The 15,465-nt window shown below is 44.5% G+C and overlaps 1 protein-coding gene across 7 annotated transcripts in view; it reads left to right on the top strand.

The window, feature by feature from the left end:
• Positions 1-784: 784 nt before the first annotated feature.
• The window catches only part of Rnf138 (ring finger protein 138), a 29,556-nt gene continuing 14,875 nt past the window's right edge, over positions 785-15,465 (top strand). The window contains exons 1-2 of one of the 7 annotated variants that reach the window (XM_070029374.1): positions 785-1,058; positions 1,706-1,823. In XM_070029374.1, coding sequence (XP_069885475.1) covers positions 1,714-1,823 — 110 coding nt within the window. In that variant the 5' untranslated portion in view covers positions 785-1,058; positions 1,706-1,713. The other 6 variants (XM_070029372.1, XM_070029373.1, XM_070029377.1 and 3 more) reach the window with 6 other exon arrangements.

Here is a 15,465-nt window from a genome sequence, read left to right as displayed (position 1 = left end):
CTGGTCGGCCTAGATACGCGTCACCCGAGGGGGCTATGCAATCTTGCGTTCTAATCCTTTCTCTCGAGAGATGAAAACTTACATACGCACTGTCCCGGAACCTACCTGGACACGATCAAAACAGCCCAGCAAGGGCACGTGGCAAAGAGGAACACTCCTAGAGGAACGACCAGGACAGCACCACATTCTGGAAAACCTGGGTGCAAGTGGTGGGCGCGGCCAGGCTCGGGGTGCGCGCTGCAGGGCCCGGCGCTGGGGAGGTCTTGGGGGGGGCGGGCAGGCTCGGGGTGCGCGCTGCAGGGCCCGGCGCGGGGGAGGCCCGGGGGGGGGCGGCCAGGCTCGGGGTGGGCGCTGCAGGGCCCGGCGCGGGGGAGGCCCGGGGGGGGGCGGGCAGGCTCGGGATGGGCGCTGCAGGGCCCGGCGCGGGGGAGGCCCGGGGGGGGGCGGCCAGGCTCGGGGTGGGCGCTGCAGGGCCCGGCGCGGGGGAGGCCCGGGGGGGGGCGAGCAGGCTCGGGATGGGCGCTGCAGGGCCCGGCGCGGGGGAGGCCCGGGGGGGGGCGGGCAGGCTCGGGGTGCGCGCTGCAGGGCCCGGCGCGGGGGAGGCCCGGGGGGGGGCGGCCAGGCTCGGGGTGGGCGCTGCAGGGCCCGGCGCGGGGGAGGCCCGGGGGGGGGGCGGGCAGGCGCCCGGCGCCTATGTCACAACCCCGGCAGGTGCACGCTCTCGGTTGCTACGCGGGCCGCCCCGCCCCCGCCGGCCCGGCGGCCGGCCGGGGTCCCGCGGTCCCCGCCTGGCGTTCGGCGACCGGCCCCCGACAGGCCGTGGGCAGCCGCGCGATGCCACGGGAGAGCCGCGGGCGGGGGCGGGAGGATCCCGGTGCCCCGTGAGCCTCGGGTCAGGCCGGGTCCGGAGCAGATGAGGACTGCGCGCGCCCCGCTCCATTGGCCCGGCAGCCTTGGTTGCGAGGGCAGAGGAAGCCAGACGGCGGCACAGAGCCACCTCTCCATTAACACGCCGCGGACACCCAGCTCGACCCCCAGCGCCGCTCGGGGGATCTGAGGTGACCGTCCACACTCGGGGGCAGGTGGCAGCAGGGGACGCGGCCCCTGAGCGAGGTGCGGCGGCGGGGTGGTGTCGCCGGGGCGGGGAGGGGAGGGACTGAGCCAGGGCCGAGGCCTGGGACTGGCGAGGGGCAGAGGACGGGACCGCGGGGGAAAGCCCAGCCGCCCACGCTGAGGGCCGCGGGGCCGCCTCGGGGGCGTGGCCTAGGCGGGAGGCCCGTGTGGGGGCGGGGCGAGGTGTCGTCCTAGGCGTGAGGGGCCGGTCCTGGGCGCGTGCTGCCGGCTTGATGGAAGCGAGAGCTCAGCCAATCGCTCCTTCAGCCGACCGGGGATCCCGCCAAGCCCCGCCTTCGTGCTGTTCTTCCCTTGGAGACGAATCTGAGGCGTCCTTACACCAGGCGCGTGCGGCGGTAGTGTTTCCGCGTTCGGCCCCGCCCCCCGCTCAGGGCCCCGCCCCGGGCCCCGCCCCTCCGAGCCTGGCTTCAGGACACGCCCCCTTCCTGGCGCGAGCGGCTTCCTGAAGCTCGAAGCTTCCTCACGCGATTCCCTTCCCCCTCAGGGATCGCGCCGGGAGTCGGGCCCGGGGCCGCCGCCGCCTCTGCGGCCTCTGCTGCCACCATCGCCTTATCCCCCCTCCCCACCCCAGCCCTCGCCATGGCCGAGGACCTCTCCGCGGCTACGACCTACACCGAAGATGATTTCTACTGCCCCGTCTGTCAGGAGGTGCTCAAAACGCCGGTGCGGACCGCGGCCTGTCAGCACGTGTGAGTAGCCGCCCCGAGCGGACGTTTAGGCCCGGACCCGGGTTCGGGCTCCGGCCTGGCGGGAGCCGAGCCCGCCGCGGCCTGCCCCCGAGCGCCGTTCGCCCCGGCTGCCGGTTCCCGGCCCCGAGCCTCTAACCTTCCGGGCCGGCTCGCCGCGCCGGGCGCCCTCGGCCTCAGCCCGGGTCCCCGGATCCCCTGGTGTTCGCAGCCCCCGGGCGGCGGTCAGGCCCGCTCGGCGGCGTCTCGGGGACCCTCGAGGCCTCAGGGCTCTCTTGTCAGGCCCGGGAGGAATCGCAGGGAACGTGGAGCCTTTGTGTTTCCTAGCAACCCAGTGAAGGCTGGGGTGTCGAGTGTCAAACCCGCTGGGCGCCCGCTCCCCGGCTCCGTGATCCGCTGGCTTTAAAGCGCCCCCCCCCCCCCCCGCCCTTCACGATCCAGAACGCTGAATTTATCCTCCAGCCCTGCTTCCCAGGCCAGCCCTGCATACATCCGGGCTCGTGTGAAATTCAGTAACACACCAGAGTGGTTTAAAACAAGTTTTTTGTTTTGTTTTGTTTTTTTAAATTTCCCTACTCATGTGTTAGAACTGACAGCATATCCCCATACTGAAGTGAGAGCTTCCCGTTGTGTTAGTTACACCCTTCTGTTTCTTATTTACTACATTACTACAGAAGTGGAAGTCAGAAGAGGCGTTCTTTTAAGAGGAATGAGCTGAAGATGTACTAACTGGGAGTGGAGGCGGAACCCAAAGGAATTAGAGGAGGTGTCACAGTGCTGCTTCGTTTGGCATATTTAGAGCACGAACTTTGATCATATTCTAGACTCCTGGTGTCAGAAAAGCTTGAAGGAAAATTTCTGGATGTGTATAATGCTTTTGACGAACTTGGTTGATGACCAGAGAGTCCCTGGAGAACTTTTCAAGTAAACATACCAATTCCCCAGTCTCCATTTCAATTTTACCAAAGAATTTCGGGCAGGTGGGGCCTGAAAATCTTTAACACACACACACACACACACACACACCCCGAGCTTGCAAGTTTTTGTGCTTGGGAACAAGCAAAGAGACTTGAACATCGTTCTAGATTTTTTTTTCCTTTTACCCTTTTATTTTTAAGAGTTGGGGTTTTATAACCTTGTAAAGAATACATAGAAGCCAGGCTTGCTGGTGCCCGGTGTATTTCCAGTACTTTGGAAAGTGAGGGAGGATAATCTTGAGTTTGAGGCTAGCTTGGGCTTCATAGTGAGTTCCAGGGACTATTTGGCAAGACTCCCTCCTTAAACGAAACAAAGATACAAAAGTGATAGAATTTTGGGTTCTTAACAATTACCATTACTATAGATGAGCTCTTCTTACTTTTCTCAGTTTCTTAGTCTTTTTTTTTTTTTCCCCCTTTTTGGTGCTAGTCCAGGGGCTTGAACTAAGGGCCTGGGCAATGTCCCTGCGCTTTTTTTTTGCCCAAGGTTACCACTTTACTGAGTTACAGCTTCACTTCCAGCTTTTTTGGGTGCATAATTGGAACTAAGAGTTTTATAGACTTCCCTGCCCCAGCTAGCTTCAAACAATCCTCAGAGGATTACACCTTCATGAGTACCTAGGATTCCAGGTATGAGCACTAGTGTTGTGTGAGAATATGAGGCTTTTAATAATAGAAACTATGTCAATTTTGTTTTTCTTTGTTTAAAGGAGACAAATTACAGTCTGAAATTCCTATATTATTTATTTCAGCAGATGCAGGTTGTTAGAAAAGTATTTTAAGCTCTCTAGGGTGTAGGGTGTACATTTTTGCTTGTAATCTATCAGTATTATCATAACTTTATGTCTTTACTTATTTAAAACATTTGTAAGCTATATTGTAGGCATGACTCAAGTGATAGAGAGCCAACTATGAGTGAAAAGCCCATCAAGTGTGTGAGGCCCTGAATTCAAGTTAAGTACCTACACAGACAGACACAAATTTAAATTCTGTGCTGAGAGTGACTAGAAAGGAAAGAAGAAGAGTTGGCAAGGTGAGAGGAAATTGTAGTAGCTGCTGAGAATATATATACACAGGAGATCTTTTCTGGACAGAATCATCTCAATTGTTCTTTGGGTCATTGACCTCACAGAACTCATTTTAATATTTAGGAGCCCTAGAATTTTCAGGCAAATTAATCTACTTTCCTTGTGGTACATTTTGTTTTATTAATGAATTAATTTTTTTGCCAATCCTGGGGCTTGAAACTCTGGGCCTGGGCACTGTCTTTGAGCTTCTTTTGTTCAGGGATTGCACTCTACCACTTGAGGTACAGTGCCATTTCCAGCTTTTTCTGTTTATGTGGTACTGAGGAATTGAACCCAGGGCTTCATGCATGCTAGGCCAGCATCCTACCACTAAGCCACATTCCCAGATTCTTGTGGTACATTTTAAATTAAGGGCTATAATTTAGTTTTTTTTATTTCAAGGCTATGAAAAAGAGAGTGGAGATGACTTTTTTTTTTTCAACTCAGGACTTTCTCAGTGTATTGGGCAGAGAATAATCCTCTACTGTGACTCTATCCAACAGTTCTGGCTGCTGAAAAATAAACTAAAAGTAGGAAGAGGGAGAAAAATCTTTATTTGGAAGGGATGGTAACAGTAAAATATGATTTTGATTGGTTGGAAGGAGTTTAGTGAGGAAACAGCCAAGGTTCTTAGTATGTCAGGTAAAAGCACTCTACCACTGAACTACCTCCCCTTTCTGTAAATAGAATTTTTTATTATTATTATTTTGCCAGTCCTGGGGCTTGAACTCAAGGCCTGGGCACTGGTCCTGAGCTTCTTTTGCTCAAGGCTATTAGTCTATCACTGGAACCACAGTGCTACCTCTAGCTTTTCTTTTCTGTGTATGTAACACTGAGGAATCAAACCCAGGGCTTCATGCATGCTAGGCAAGCACTCTACCACTAAGCCACATTCCCAGCCCTGAATAGAATTATTTTTGTTATATTATTTGCTATGTCATTTGTATTTCCTTTTTCACAAAGGAAAGACATCGTTCCTTTAAACAAGTTTATATTTTTGTCATAAAATCAGGTTCCCTCCCTCCCTCCCTCCCCTCCCCCAACTTCTCCGGGGCTGTGGATTGATCTTAGGGTCTTATATATGTACATTGATTTTTTTTTTTTTTTTTTTTGTGGTTGGTTGTGGGGCTTGAATTCAGCCTGCGTGCTGCCCCTCAGCTCTTCAGCTCAAGGCGAGTGCTCTACCACTTTGAGCCATAGCGCCACTTCTGGTTTTCTGGTGGTTTATTAGAGATAAGAGTCTCATAGACTTTCCTGCCTGGTCTGGCTTTGAAAGGCAATCCTTGGATCTCAGCCTCCTGAGTAGGATGACAGGTGTGAGCCACCAGCACCTGGCTGATCATAGAGACCATGATAAGGACTTGGGGTTTATTAGAAAATAGAAATAAGTTTTTGTTGTCCTGTCTAATGACAGGTAATGATTTACCTACTGACTATCCTCAGGAACAAATCCATTATCATTAGGATAACTTTACCAAAATATAAATTCCTATTTAATCCTATTCACTCCTTCAAACAGCAGTTATTAGCTGTTCTGTATTTGGTATTAAGAAAACTAAGTGCTCAAAATTTTATTGGAAACTGTTGATAGTTTAATCATAAGACCTATAAATGAGTGTGATGGATGTGTAAGAGATTTAGATAAAAAATTTATGTCACATCTAAATCAGCTTAGGAGTATATAGATGATATCCTGGGTAAAGTTAAACTTGAAGTCAGAATTTGTATTCTAAGCTTGTTGGGGAATACCCTGAATAGATTTATATCATAATCAGAGCCATGACAATGTACAGAAAATTACTCTGTATCCTGATTATAAAGTTTTTCTGGAGCCAAAGAATGAGTGTTACTGAGATGGACCATAGAGATCAGCAGGGACTTAATGTGTAATCCAACCAATTTGGATTTTTCCTGAAAGCCATTGAGACAGCTGAATTTTTTGGCTGTAGAGCAGCATGTTTATGACTTGATTTAGAAAGTTTACATTAGTGTCAGGGTTCACTGGGCAGTATTGATGTGTCAGGGAAGAGAATGATTACAACCGGAACTAAGGTAATAATAGTGGGAATAGAGAGAAGACTCCTGATATTTTAAAGACATATAAAATTTGAGAATTCTGCCAGGTGCCTGTGGCTCATGCCTGTAATCCTAGCTACTCAGGAGGCTGAGATCTGAGGATCACGGTTCAAAGCCAGCCTGGGCAGGAAACGCCATGAGACTCTTATCTCCGGTAAGCCACTAGAAAAAATCTTGCTTTTTCTGAGTAGTTTATTGGAGCTAAGAGTCTCATGGACTTTTCTGCCTGGGCTGGCTTCAATTACAATGACACATTCTCTTCCCCCTCAAAGGGCCCCTGTCAGCTTTATGGATATGTAGTAGTTAAATTGTTCTCAGTAATATTGAGCTTCTATTATCTACCAATATTATAAATAGTATTGAGTATAGTTATTCAACAAGCTAGATGAAAGTGGTTTGATCAAGCCGGGTGCTTATGGTTCACACTTGTAATTGGAGCTACTCAGGAGGCTGAGATCTGAGGATTGATGTTCAAAGCCAGCCTGGGCAGGAAAGTCTGAGATTCTTTTTTTTTTTTTGTCCAGTCATGGGGCCTGAACTCTGGGCCTGGGCGCTGTCCCTCAGCTCTTCAGCTCAAGGCTAGTGCTCTACCACTTGAACCACAGCGCCACTTCTGGCTTTTTTTCTTTTTCCTTATGTGGTGCTGAGGAATCCAATCCAGGGCCTCATGAATGCAAGGCAAGCGCTCTACCACTGAGCCACCTTCCTAGCCCCAATTCTGTGAGATTCTTATCTCCACTTAACTCCCAGAAAATCAGAAGTGGCATTGTGGCTGAAAGTGATAGAGCGCTAGCCTTGAGTAGAAAAAGCTTAGGGACAGTGCTCAAGCTCTGAGTTCAAGCCCCTTTACAGGGAAAAAAAAAAAAAAGGGATTTGATCAGCCAAGTCTGGAATAGTGCACACTGGTACTAAGGCCAGCATTGGGGTGGCTGAGGCAGTGGAATTGTGACTCAAGATCATTCTGGAATAATAGGGAAACTTTGTCTTAAAATAAAATAGAATAAGGGCGGGGAGGGGGGGGGGGGAGAAAGCCTTAAATAAATTTTTGATGTATCATTGCTTACTAATGTTTAGTTTAGTTTTATCTTTTGCTGTTAAATATAATGTTGGAGCAACTAAAGTTGTATAGTTGTCCCACTATATCTTCCAGAAGTTTCTTTCCAATATTTATAGAAGGAACCTAAAACTGTATTGTACCAAATTCTAGTTTCTGGTATAGCTTGTTACATATCAACTGGAACTTTATTGTGTGTTCAGTTTTTATTAGCATATATTGGTTGTATAAGAGGATTAAATTGTGACATTGCCATATATTCATACAATGTACCCCAATGGAATTCTCCCCTCATTTTTCTTCTCCTTAAGAAATATCAACAGGTTTCATTGTTGTATATTCATACATGCATATGAAGTCCTTTGACTACATTCATTTGTCTTCATTAAGCCTTTGCATTTGCTTTCCTTCTACTTTTCTAGTTCCTACTAGACACTATTTTACTTTCAAGTTATTCAATTTGTGCATGCGTGTGTGTGAGTGTGTGTGTGTGTGTGTATGTGTATGTGTATATGAATTGTACAAAGTTTTGCTATAATATTTTGCAGGGCATATATTTTAATTGGATTTGCCCCTCCATTATTCTCTTTTCCTCTGTCCTGTTACCCCCTATCGTTTGACACTATTAACTGAATTTCCTTTTGCCGTTATCATACATATATGCCTTGTATTTTGATATTATTTAACCTCTTTCATTTTCTTTTTGTTGGTCGTGGGGCTTGAACTCTGAGTTCTTCAGCTAAAAGCTAGTGCTCTACTTCTTTTTTGGGGGGAAGGGGGTCTGGTCGTGGGGCCTGAACTCTGGGCCTGGGCTCTGTCCCTCAGCTCTTCAGCTCTACCACTTGAGCCACAGCACCACTTCTGGCTTTTTTTTTCCTGCTTATGTGGTGCTGAGGAATGGAACCCAGGGCCTCATGCATGCAAGGCAAGCGCTCTACCACTGAGCCACCTTCCCAGCCTCTAGTGTTCTACTTCTTGAGCCACAGTGCCACTTCCTGTTTTCTGGTTTATTGGAGATAAGGATCTCATAGACTTTGCTGCCTGGGCTGGCTTTGAACTGTGATCTTCCGGATCTCAGCCTCATGAGTAACTAGGATTATAAGCATGAACCATGGACACCTGGCACCTCTTTCATTTTTTCTTCTCCTCTCTTAGTTTCCCTGAGTTACAATTAGGTGAAATATGTTTTTTTGCTTATACTTTCCATCCACAAATTAAATATCTTTTTAATCTTTTTTATTAGCATAATTTGATTGTACAAAGAAGGTGTGTTGTTATACATCTCCATGTATAGTGTACCCTGATCAACTTATCCATTCCATTGTTCTGTTTTAGCTGGTACCTTTTTTCTTGAACTTAAGTACTTAAGCAGTGTGACTATAACTTTGCAGTCTGAGTTGTAATAGAAAAATTAGCACAAATTTCTTTTTTCCTTCACAATTTCATAGAAAATTTGTTCTTAGTATGCAACTTTTTTTCTTTCCTTAGTAAGATAAGAAGTTTTACCTTCTCACTTATAGTAAGCACTTCACCATTTCTTTTTGTCTGGTTCAAGTTGTCAGCATCACTAGCCTTACGTTTGGGTGCAATTACAAAGTAAAAGAAAGTTAAAAAAAAAAAAACCGCTACTATATGGTAGTAGTCATAACCAAGATGGCAGTTGATTCATGTTCCATTCTGGTCAGTGTGGGATTTCATCATACAATTTAGAATACTGCCATTGGGCTGAGGCTGTATCTCGATGGTATTGCTTGCCTAGCATGTGTGAGGCCCTTTGTTATATCCCCAGGATTGCCAAACAAAAAAAAGAAACCCCGCAATTTAAATTTATGGATTGCTTTTTCTGGAATTTAATGTTTTCAGAATGTAGTTGGCTATGGGTCATTGAAGGTGAAGAACCCAAAACTATAGATAAAGGGGAACAACTTGGTATATATCATTTTATATGTGCTTTTCCTTTAAGATAAACTGTGACTAAAATGGGCCCAAAATAGCAGATGCAATGGGGTACTGATGGCTCACATCTATAGTTCTAGCTACTAAGGAGGCTGGGATATGAGAGTAGTAGTGTGACGTTAGCCTGGGCAAGAAAGTCCATGAGACTCTTTATTTCCCATTGATCACCAAAAAGCCAAAAGTTGCTCAAGTGGTAGAGCCCTTCCCTTGAGCACAAAAGCTCAGGCTCAGTGCCTAGCCCTGTGCCTAGTCCTTGAGTTAAAAGCCTCGAGACCCCTGCACGCACGTGTGCACACACACACACACACACACACACACACACACACACACACACACACACACACACACGGCAGATGGAAGGGAATTTGTCAACTATATCACATAGGAGTGATTATAACTCTAGTAAACTGCTTTGTACGTGGGAAATTATTCCTAGTTTTGACTTGAGCAGACCATGTGTTATTTTTTGAGATTTAATTTTTTTTTTTTTTTTTTAGGAAAATAAGATTTTTGTACTAGAATATGATAAAATGCTGAGAGGGGGGAGTGTAGTTCTGGAGATGGGAGGGCAGGGATGGTAAGGGAAAAACAAAGGAGGAGGCAACAATGCTTGATAAGAAATGTACTCATTACCTTGCCCATGTAATTGTAACCCCTCCATACGGTATTTTCACAATAAAATACTTATTAATTAAAAAATGCTGAGAATATTGTGATAAGTAGATATGATTTCTGTCTTTCTGGAGCTGGGTATTACATATATATACATATGTATATATATATATATGTTTTTTTAAACATTTAGAGAGACATAATTACAGACAAAGTTGAGAAGAGGAGAGAAAGGGAAAGAATATGAGAGGAGTACCATCAATGTTGGTAGGTAAGTAGCTAGTCAGGCCATTCTTGAGGAAATTATATTGATTAGATTTAATTGATGTATAGATGTTAATTTTTGTTTTTGTCTTTTTTTTTTTTTTTTTGTCGGTCATGGGGCCTGAACTTGTCCCTCAGCTCTTTAGCTCAAGGCTAGCGCTCTACCATTTGAGCCATAGCACCACTTCCGGCTTTTTCTGCTTATGTGGTGCTGAGGAATCGAATCCAAGACCTCATGCATGCAAGGCAAGCACTCTGCCACTGAGCCACCTTCCCAGCCCTTGTCTTTGTTTTTTTTCTGGTCCTGGGGCTTGAACTCAGGGCCTGGGCACTGTCCTTGAGTCTCTCTGTCCTCAAGGCAAGTGCTCTACCATTTGAGCCATAGCATCACTTCCAGCATTTTCTGTTTATGTGGTACTGAGGAATCAAACCCAGGGCTTTGTGCATGCTAGGCAAGCACTCTACCACCAAGCCACATTCAAGATGTTAGTTTGTAGAGGGTTTTGTTAGTGTATAGAATATTTTGTGGAGAGGAAACATTCTGGACAAAGATGATAGGGAAAGAACATGCAGTGCTCTGTGTGTGTGTGTGTGTGTGTGTGTGTGTGTGTGTGTGTGTGTGTGTGTGTGTGTGTGTGTGTGTGTGTGTGTGTGTGTGTGTGTGTTGTGTGTTGTGTGTGTGCCTATTCTTAGGCTTAAACTCAGGGTGTGGATGCTGTTGTGAGCTTTTTTTTGTTCAAAGGCTAGCATTCTACTACTTGAGCCACAGCTCTCCTGGTTTTTGGTGTACAACTCTTGGTTATTAATTGGAGACAAAGAGTGTCACAGACTTTCTTGCATGTGAATGTGCCAGTTCTAGGGCTTGAACTCAAGCATGAGTGCTGTCCCTGAGCTTTTGTGCTCAGGGCTAGCACTGTATCACTTGAGCGAGGGCTTTACTTCTTGCTTTTCTGGTGGTTAATTGGAGATAAGAGTCTCATAGACTTTCCTGACCAGGCTGGCTTTGCACCATGATCCTCAGATCTTTGCCTTCTAAGTAGCTAGGTTTACAGATGGCCAGCTACCAGAGATTGGCTAGATTGAAGTTTTTGCCTGTGGTGTCCGGTCGCTCCAGAATTGCTTATGAAAAATTATTTCTTTCATTGAATTGCTTTGGTACCTTTGTTAATAATTTTTGCTCCTTAAGATATAGTCATATATATATATATATATATTTATGTATATAATCTTAGCTACTCAGTAGGCTGAAGTTTGGAGGATATGATTCAAGGCCAGCCTGGGCAAAAAGTTTTTGGGACTACATCTCATATAGTAAAAAGCTAGGTATAATGGCTCTCACTTGTTTTTTCACTTACACAGAGAGCATAAACAAAGGATCATGGGCACAAGCATAAATTTGAGGCCGTATTCAAAAAACAATGAAAATTAAGAGGACTGAGGATGTGGCTCAAATTAGATAGAGTACCTGCTTGTCAAGCACAAGGCTTAAGTTCAAACCCCAGAATTTTTTCTTTAATGATATATTCTTGCTCTATAGTCTTTAAAAGTTTATTCTGGCTGGGTGTTGGTGGCTCACGCCTGTAATCCTAGCTACTCAGGAGGCTGAGATTTGAGGATTGTGGTTCAAAGCCAGCCAGGGCAAGAAACTCTGTGAGACTCTTATCTCCCATAAACCACTCAGAAAACCTGAAGTGGTGCTGTGGCTCAAGTGGTAGAGCACCCGCCTTAAGCTGAAGAGCTGAGGGATAGTGCCAGTGTTCAAGCCCCACAACCGACAAAAAAAAAAAAAAGTTTATTTTGTTTGGCAAAATCCTGTAGAGCAATCATTTTTTTTTTTTTTTTTTTTTGGGTCCGGTCGTGGGGCCTGAACTCTGGGCCTGGGCACTGTCCCTCAGCTCTTCAGCTCAAGGCTAGTGCTCTACCACTTGAGCCACAGCGCCACTTCTGGCTTTTTTCTTTTTGCTTATGTGGTGCTAAGGAATCGAACCCAGGGCCTCGAGCATGCAAGGCAAGCGCTCTACCACTGAGCCACCTTCCCAGCCCTAGAGCAATCATTTTTAAGGACCTTTTAATTAGTTTTATGTTAATATATTTATTAACTAGAATTGTTTGTTTACATATTTCTTTCTTAAAAATTTGTACCTTTTAAATAAGTCTTGTTAATTTAAAATCTTCTTACATTGTTTATTCCATTTCCTTTTTTGTTTTCAGTTCTCTTCTCTCTTCCTGTCTTCTCTCTCCTCTCCTTTTCTTTTTAAAAATTAAAAAAAAATTGTTACTATAAAGGTGATTTACAGTGGTGTTATTGTTACATATGTCAGGAAAGGAGTACATTTCTTTTTGGACAATGCCACCCTCTTGTTGAAGGTGCTGAACTACATTTCTTAAGAGTTTCATATGTGAACATTTTCCAGTATATTTTGTATAATAATCACCTTAATAACTTTAATGTAGTATTTGAAGAGTGTATTGTACAGTTTCAGTTTAGATGCATAATTTTGGGGAACTAACAGGATTTTTTTCACCTAAGTTTTTTTTTTTTTAATTTATTTTTGCCCTACTGGGGATTAAACTCAGGTCTTTGCACATATTAGACAAGCACTCTACCATGGAGTTGAATTTCCTGCCCTTTAACAGATATTTTGTTATTAAAAGTGATCATTTTGTGGTTTGAACTCTGGGTCAGAGCTATCCCTTAGCTTTTTCTGCTCAAAGCTGTGCTCTACCATGTGAGCCACACCTTCATTTCTGGCTTCTGGATTTTTGCTGATTAATTGGAGATAATAGTCTCACAGGCTTTCCTGGCTGGGCTGGCTTCAAACCTGAACCTCAAAATATCAGCCTTCTAGATTATTGGTGTGAGCCACTGGTGCCCAGCTTAAAGTGACTTTTACTTATTATTTTCTTAAAGTTTGTATGCTTTTAAATCTTTATTTATTTTATTTTATTTTTACCAGTTTGGGGTTTGAACTCAGGGCCTGGGCACTGTCCCTGAGCTGCTGCTGCTTCTTCTTTTTTTTTTTTTTTTTGTCAGGCGTGGGCCTTGAACTCTGGGTCTGGGCGCTGTCCCTTATCTGTCTCAAGGCGAGCACTCTACCACTGAGCCATAGCGCCACTTCTGGTTTTCTGGTGGTTTACTGGAGATAATAGTCTCACAGACTTCCTGACCAGGCTGGCTTTGAACCATGACCCTCAGATCTCAGCCTCCTGAGTAGCTAGGATTACAGGCATGATCCCTGAGCTTCTTTTGCTCAAGGCTAGCACTCTACCACTTGAGAAGCCACAATGCTACTTTTGGCTTTTTCTGCTTATGTGATACTGAGGAATTTAACTCAGGGCTTCATGCATGCTAGGCAAGCACTCTACCAGTAAGCTACATTCCCAACCTAAATCTTTGTTTTTATAGCTATTACCAATATTTTCAAAACAACTTGCACTTATTGGAACGTGGTGGATTTGTGTCTACTTTTAGTGAAAAAAAAAAACTCATATAGCATTTGACATGTAAGGCACCAAGGGGGAAAAAAAGTTTTGGCACTGAGATAATTAAGTCAGTGAGCAGTAATTTTCCACTAAATACAATATTTTGCTTTTTGGAAAGTATAAACTTTTTTTTGGGGGGGGGTCCAGTCGTTGGGCCTGAACTCTGGGCCTGGGCGCTGTCCCTCAGCTCTTCAGCTCAAGGCTAGCGCTCTACCACTTGAGCCACAGCGCCACTTCCGGCTTTTTTCTTTTTCCTTATGTGGTGCTGAGGAATCCAACCCAGGGCCTCAGGCATGCAAGGCAAACGCTCTACCACTTAGCCATCTTCCCAGCCCCAGGAAAATATAAACTTTTAAAAAGTCTTTAAGGCTGGGGATATAGCTCAGTATTGCAGTTCTGGAGTGTGACCCAGTTCTCAGCACTGCAAAAAGAAAAGTAATTTATAATTGTGGTATTTAACAATAATAGGCTGGGCATGGTAATGAATCCTGTAATCCCAGCTTCTGAGAAGGCAGAGGAAGAAGGACCAGAGTTAAGACCAGAGTTCCAGGCAAGCCCTGACAACATTACAGACCAGATCACATATATAAACAGAAGGGCTGGAGGCATGGCTCAAGTTGTACCTAGCAAGAGGTTTTGGGTATAGTTTCTAGTACTAGCTGAAAAAAATTATCATAATATTAATTTGTCATATCCTGTAACTTACAGAATGTTATCTTTTTTGATATAGTTGAATTATTGAAATGCTAGGGGTTGAACTAAGATCCATTGCAAGGCCATTGTTCAATGTTAGGGTTCATTTGAACCTAGGGTTCAATTCTAGGCCAGTATTCTGTCACTGAGCCATCCCCAGTTGAGTTAAGCTTTTTAAAACTTTCTTAGTGATACTCTTAAGATAATTTATGACTATTCTAACCAAGAGGATTGTGAAAAACTATAGCTTATTGTTAAATATTAGCTATGTGTTCCTAGATAAAGCCAAACTTATCTTTAAATTTTAAAAGCAGGTTTACTTGAGCTGCTAAGATTTGATGTATGACTTTAAAGATCTGTTCCATACCGTATCTGTTGCCCTTGATTTTGACTTTTACATGTCTATTCTTAAGTAATGTTTATGAATCCATAAACGTTTTTTGAAATTAAAAACCCTATTGGACCTTATAAACAGAACTGTTTGAATAAATTCATATAGCATTAGATATACTTGGAACAATGTATACTGTTGCTGGAATTTTTAAAGTATTGGCTTAGTGAATTGTTTATTACGAATTCAGAATAGTAAGTGCTCTGAATTTTTCTCATGAAAGTTTTGTATGCTTTATAAAAACAACTGTGTGTTGTTTGGAATAATACTTCATAGATTTCATTGCTCAGTATTATTTACAGGGCTTCAGTTTTCTTATTGGTCTGAGCACTGTGTAGAGGAATTTTTAAATGTGATTATATTGTTCATTTTAAAATACATTGTTTTGGCCAGGTGGCTCATGCCTGTCATTTTTAGGTACTCAAGAGGTTGAGCTATGAGGATTACAGTTGGAAACCAGCATACTCAGGAAAGTCTGTGAGATTTTTAACTCCAACTAACCACCCATAACCTGGAAGTAGAGCTGTGGCAAAAGTAGAGTGCTAGCCATCAGCAAAAAAGCTCAGGGTAATGCCCAGGTTCTGAGTTAAAGCCCCAGGTACGAGGCACACATAAAAAGCAAAGCAAAACAAAGTACCACATTGTTTTTAAAGGCTAATATGAGTACTATGAGTTAAACTGAAAACTTTTCCACAATGGACTAGACAGCAGGTTATTTTTTCTTTTTTCTTTTTCTTTTTTTTTTTTTTTTTTGGTCAACAATCATGGGTCTTGAACTCTGGCCCTGGCCACTGTCCCTGAGTTCTTTAGCTCCAGGTTAGCACTCTACCACTTTGAGCCACAGCACCACTTCTGGTTTTCTGGTAGTTAATTGGAAATAAAATCTCACGGACTTTCCTCTCTGGGCTGGTTTTGAACTTTGATCCTCAGATCTCAGCCTCCTGAGTAGCTAGGATTACAGATGTGAGCCAAGGGTGCCTGGCTTGTTTTTATTTTTGATGGTATCTAAAAACAACAACAACAAAACTCACTAAATCCCCACATTGTTTTAAGTTTAATAGCAATTTGTGTT

Source organism: Dipodomys merriami, unplaced genomic scaffold (genome assembly GCF_024711535.1).
Source record: "Dipodomys merriami isolate MVZ:Mamm:240054 unplaced genomic scaffold, mDipMer1.0.p SCAF_2, whole genome shotgun sequence".
NCBI classification, from domain to species: Eukaryota; Metazoa; Chordata; class Mammalia; order Rodentia; family Heteromyidae; genus Dipodomys; species Dipodomys merriami.
This window is presented reverse-complemented; position numbering and strand designations above follow the sequence as displayed.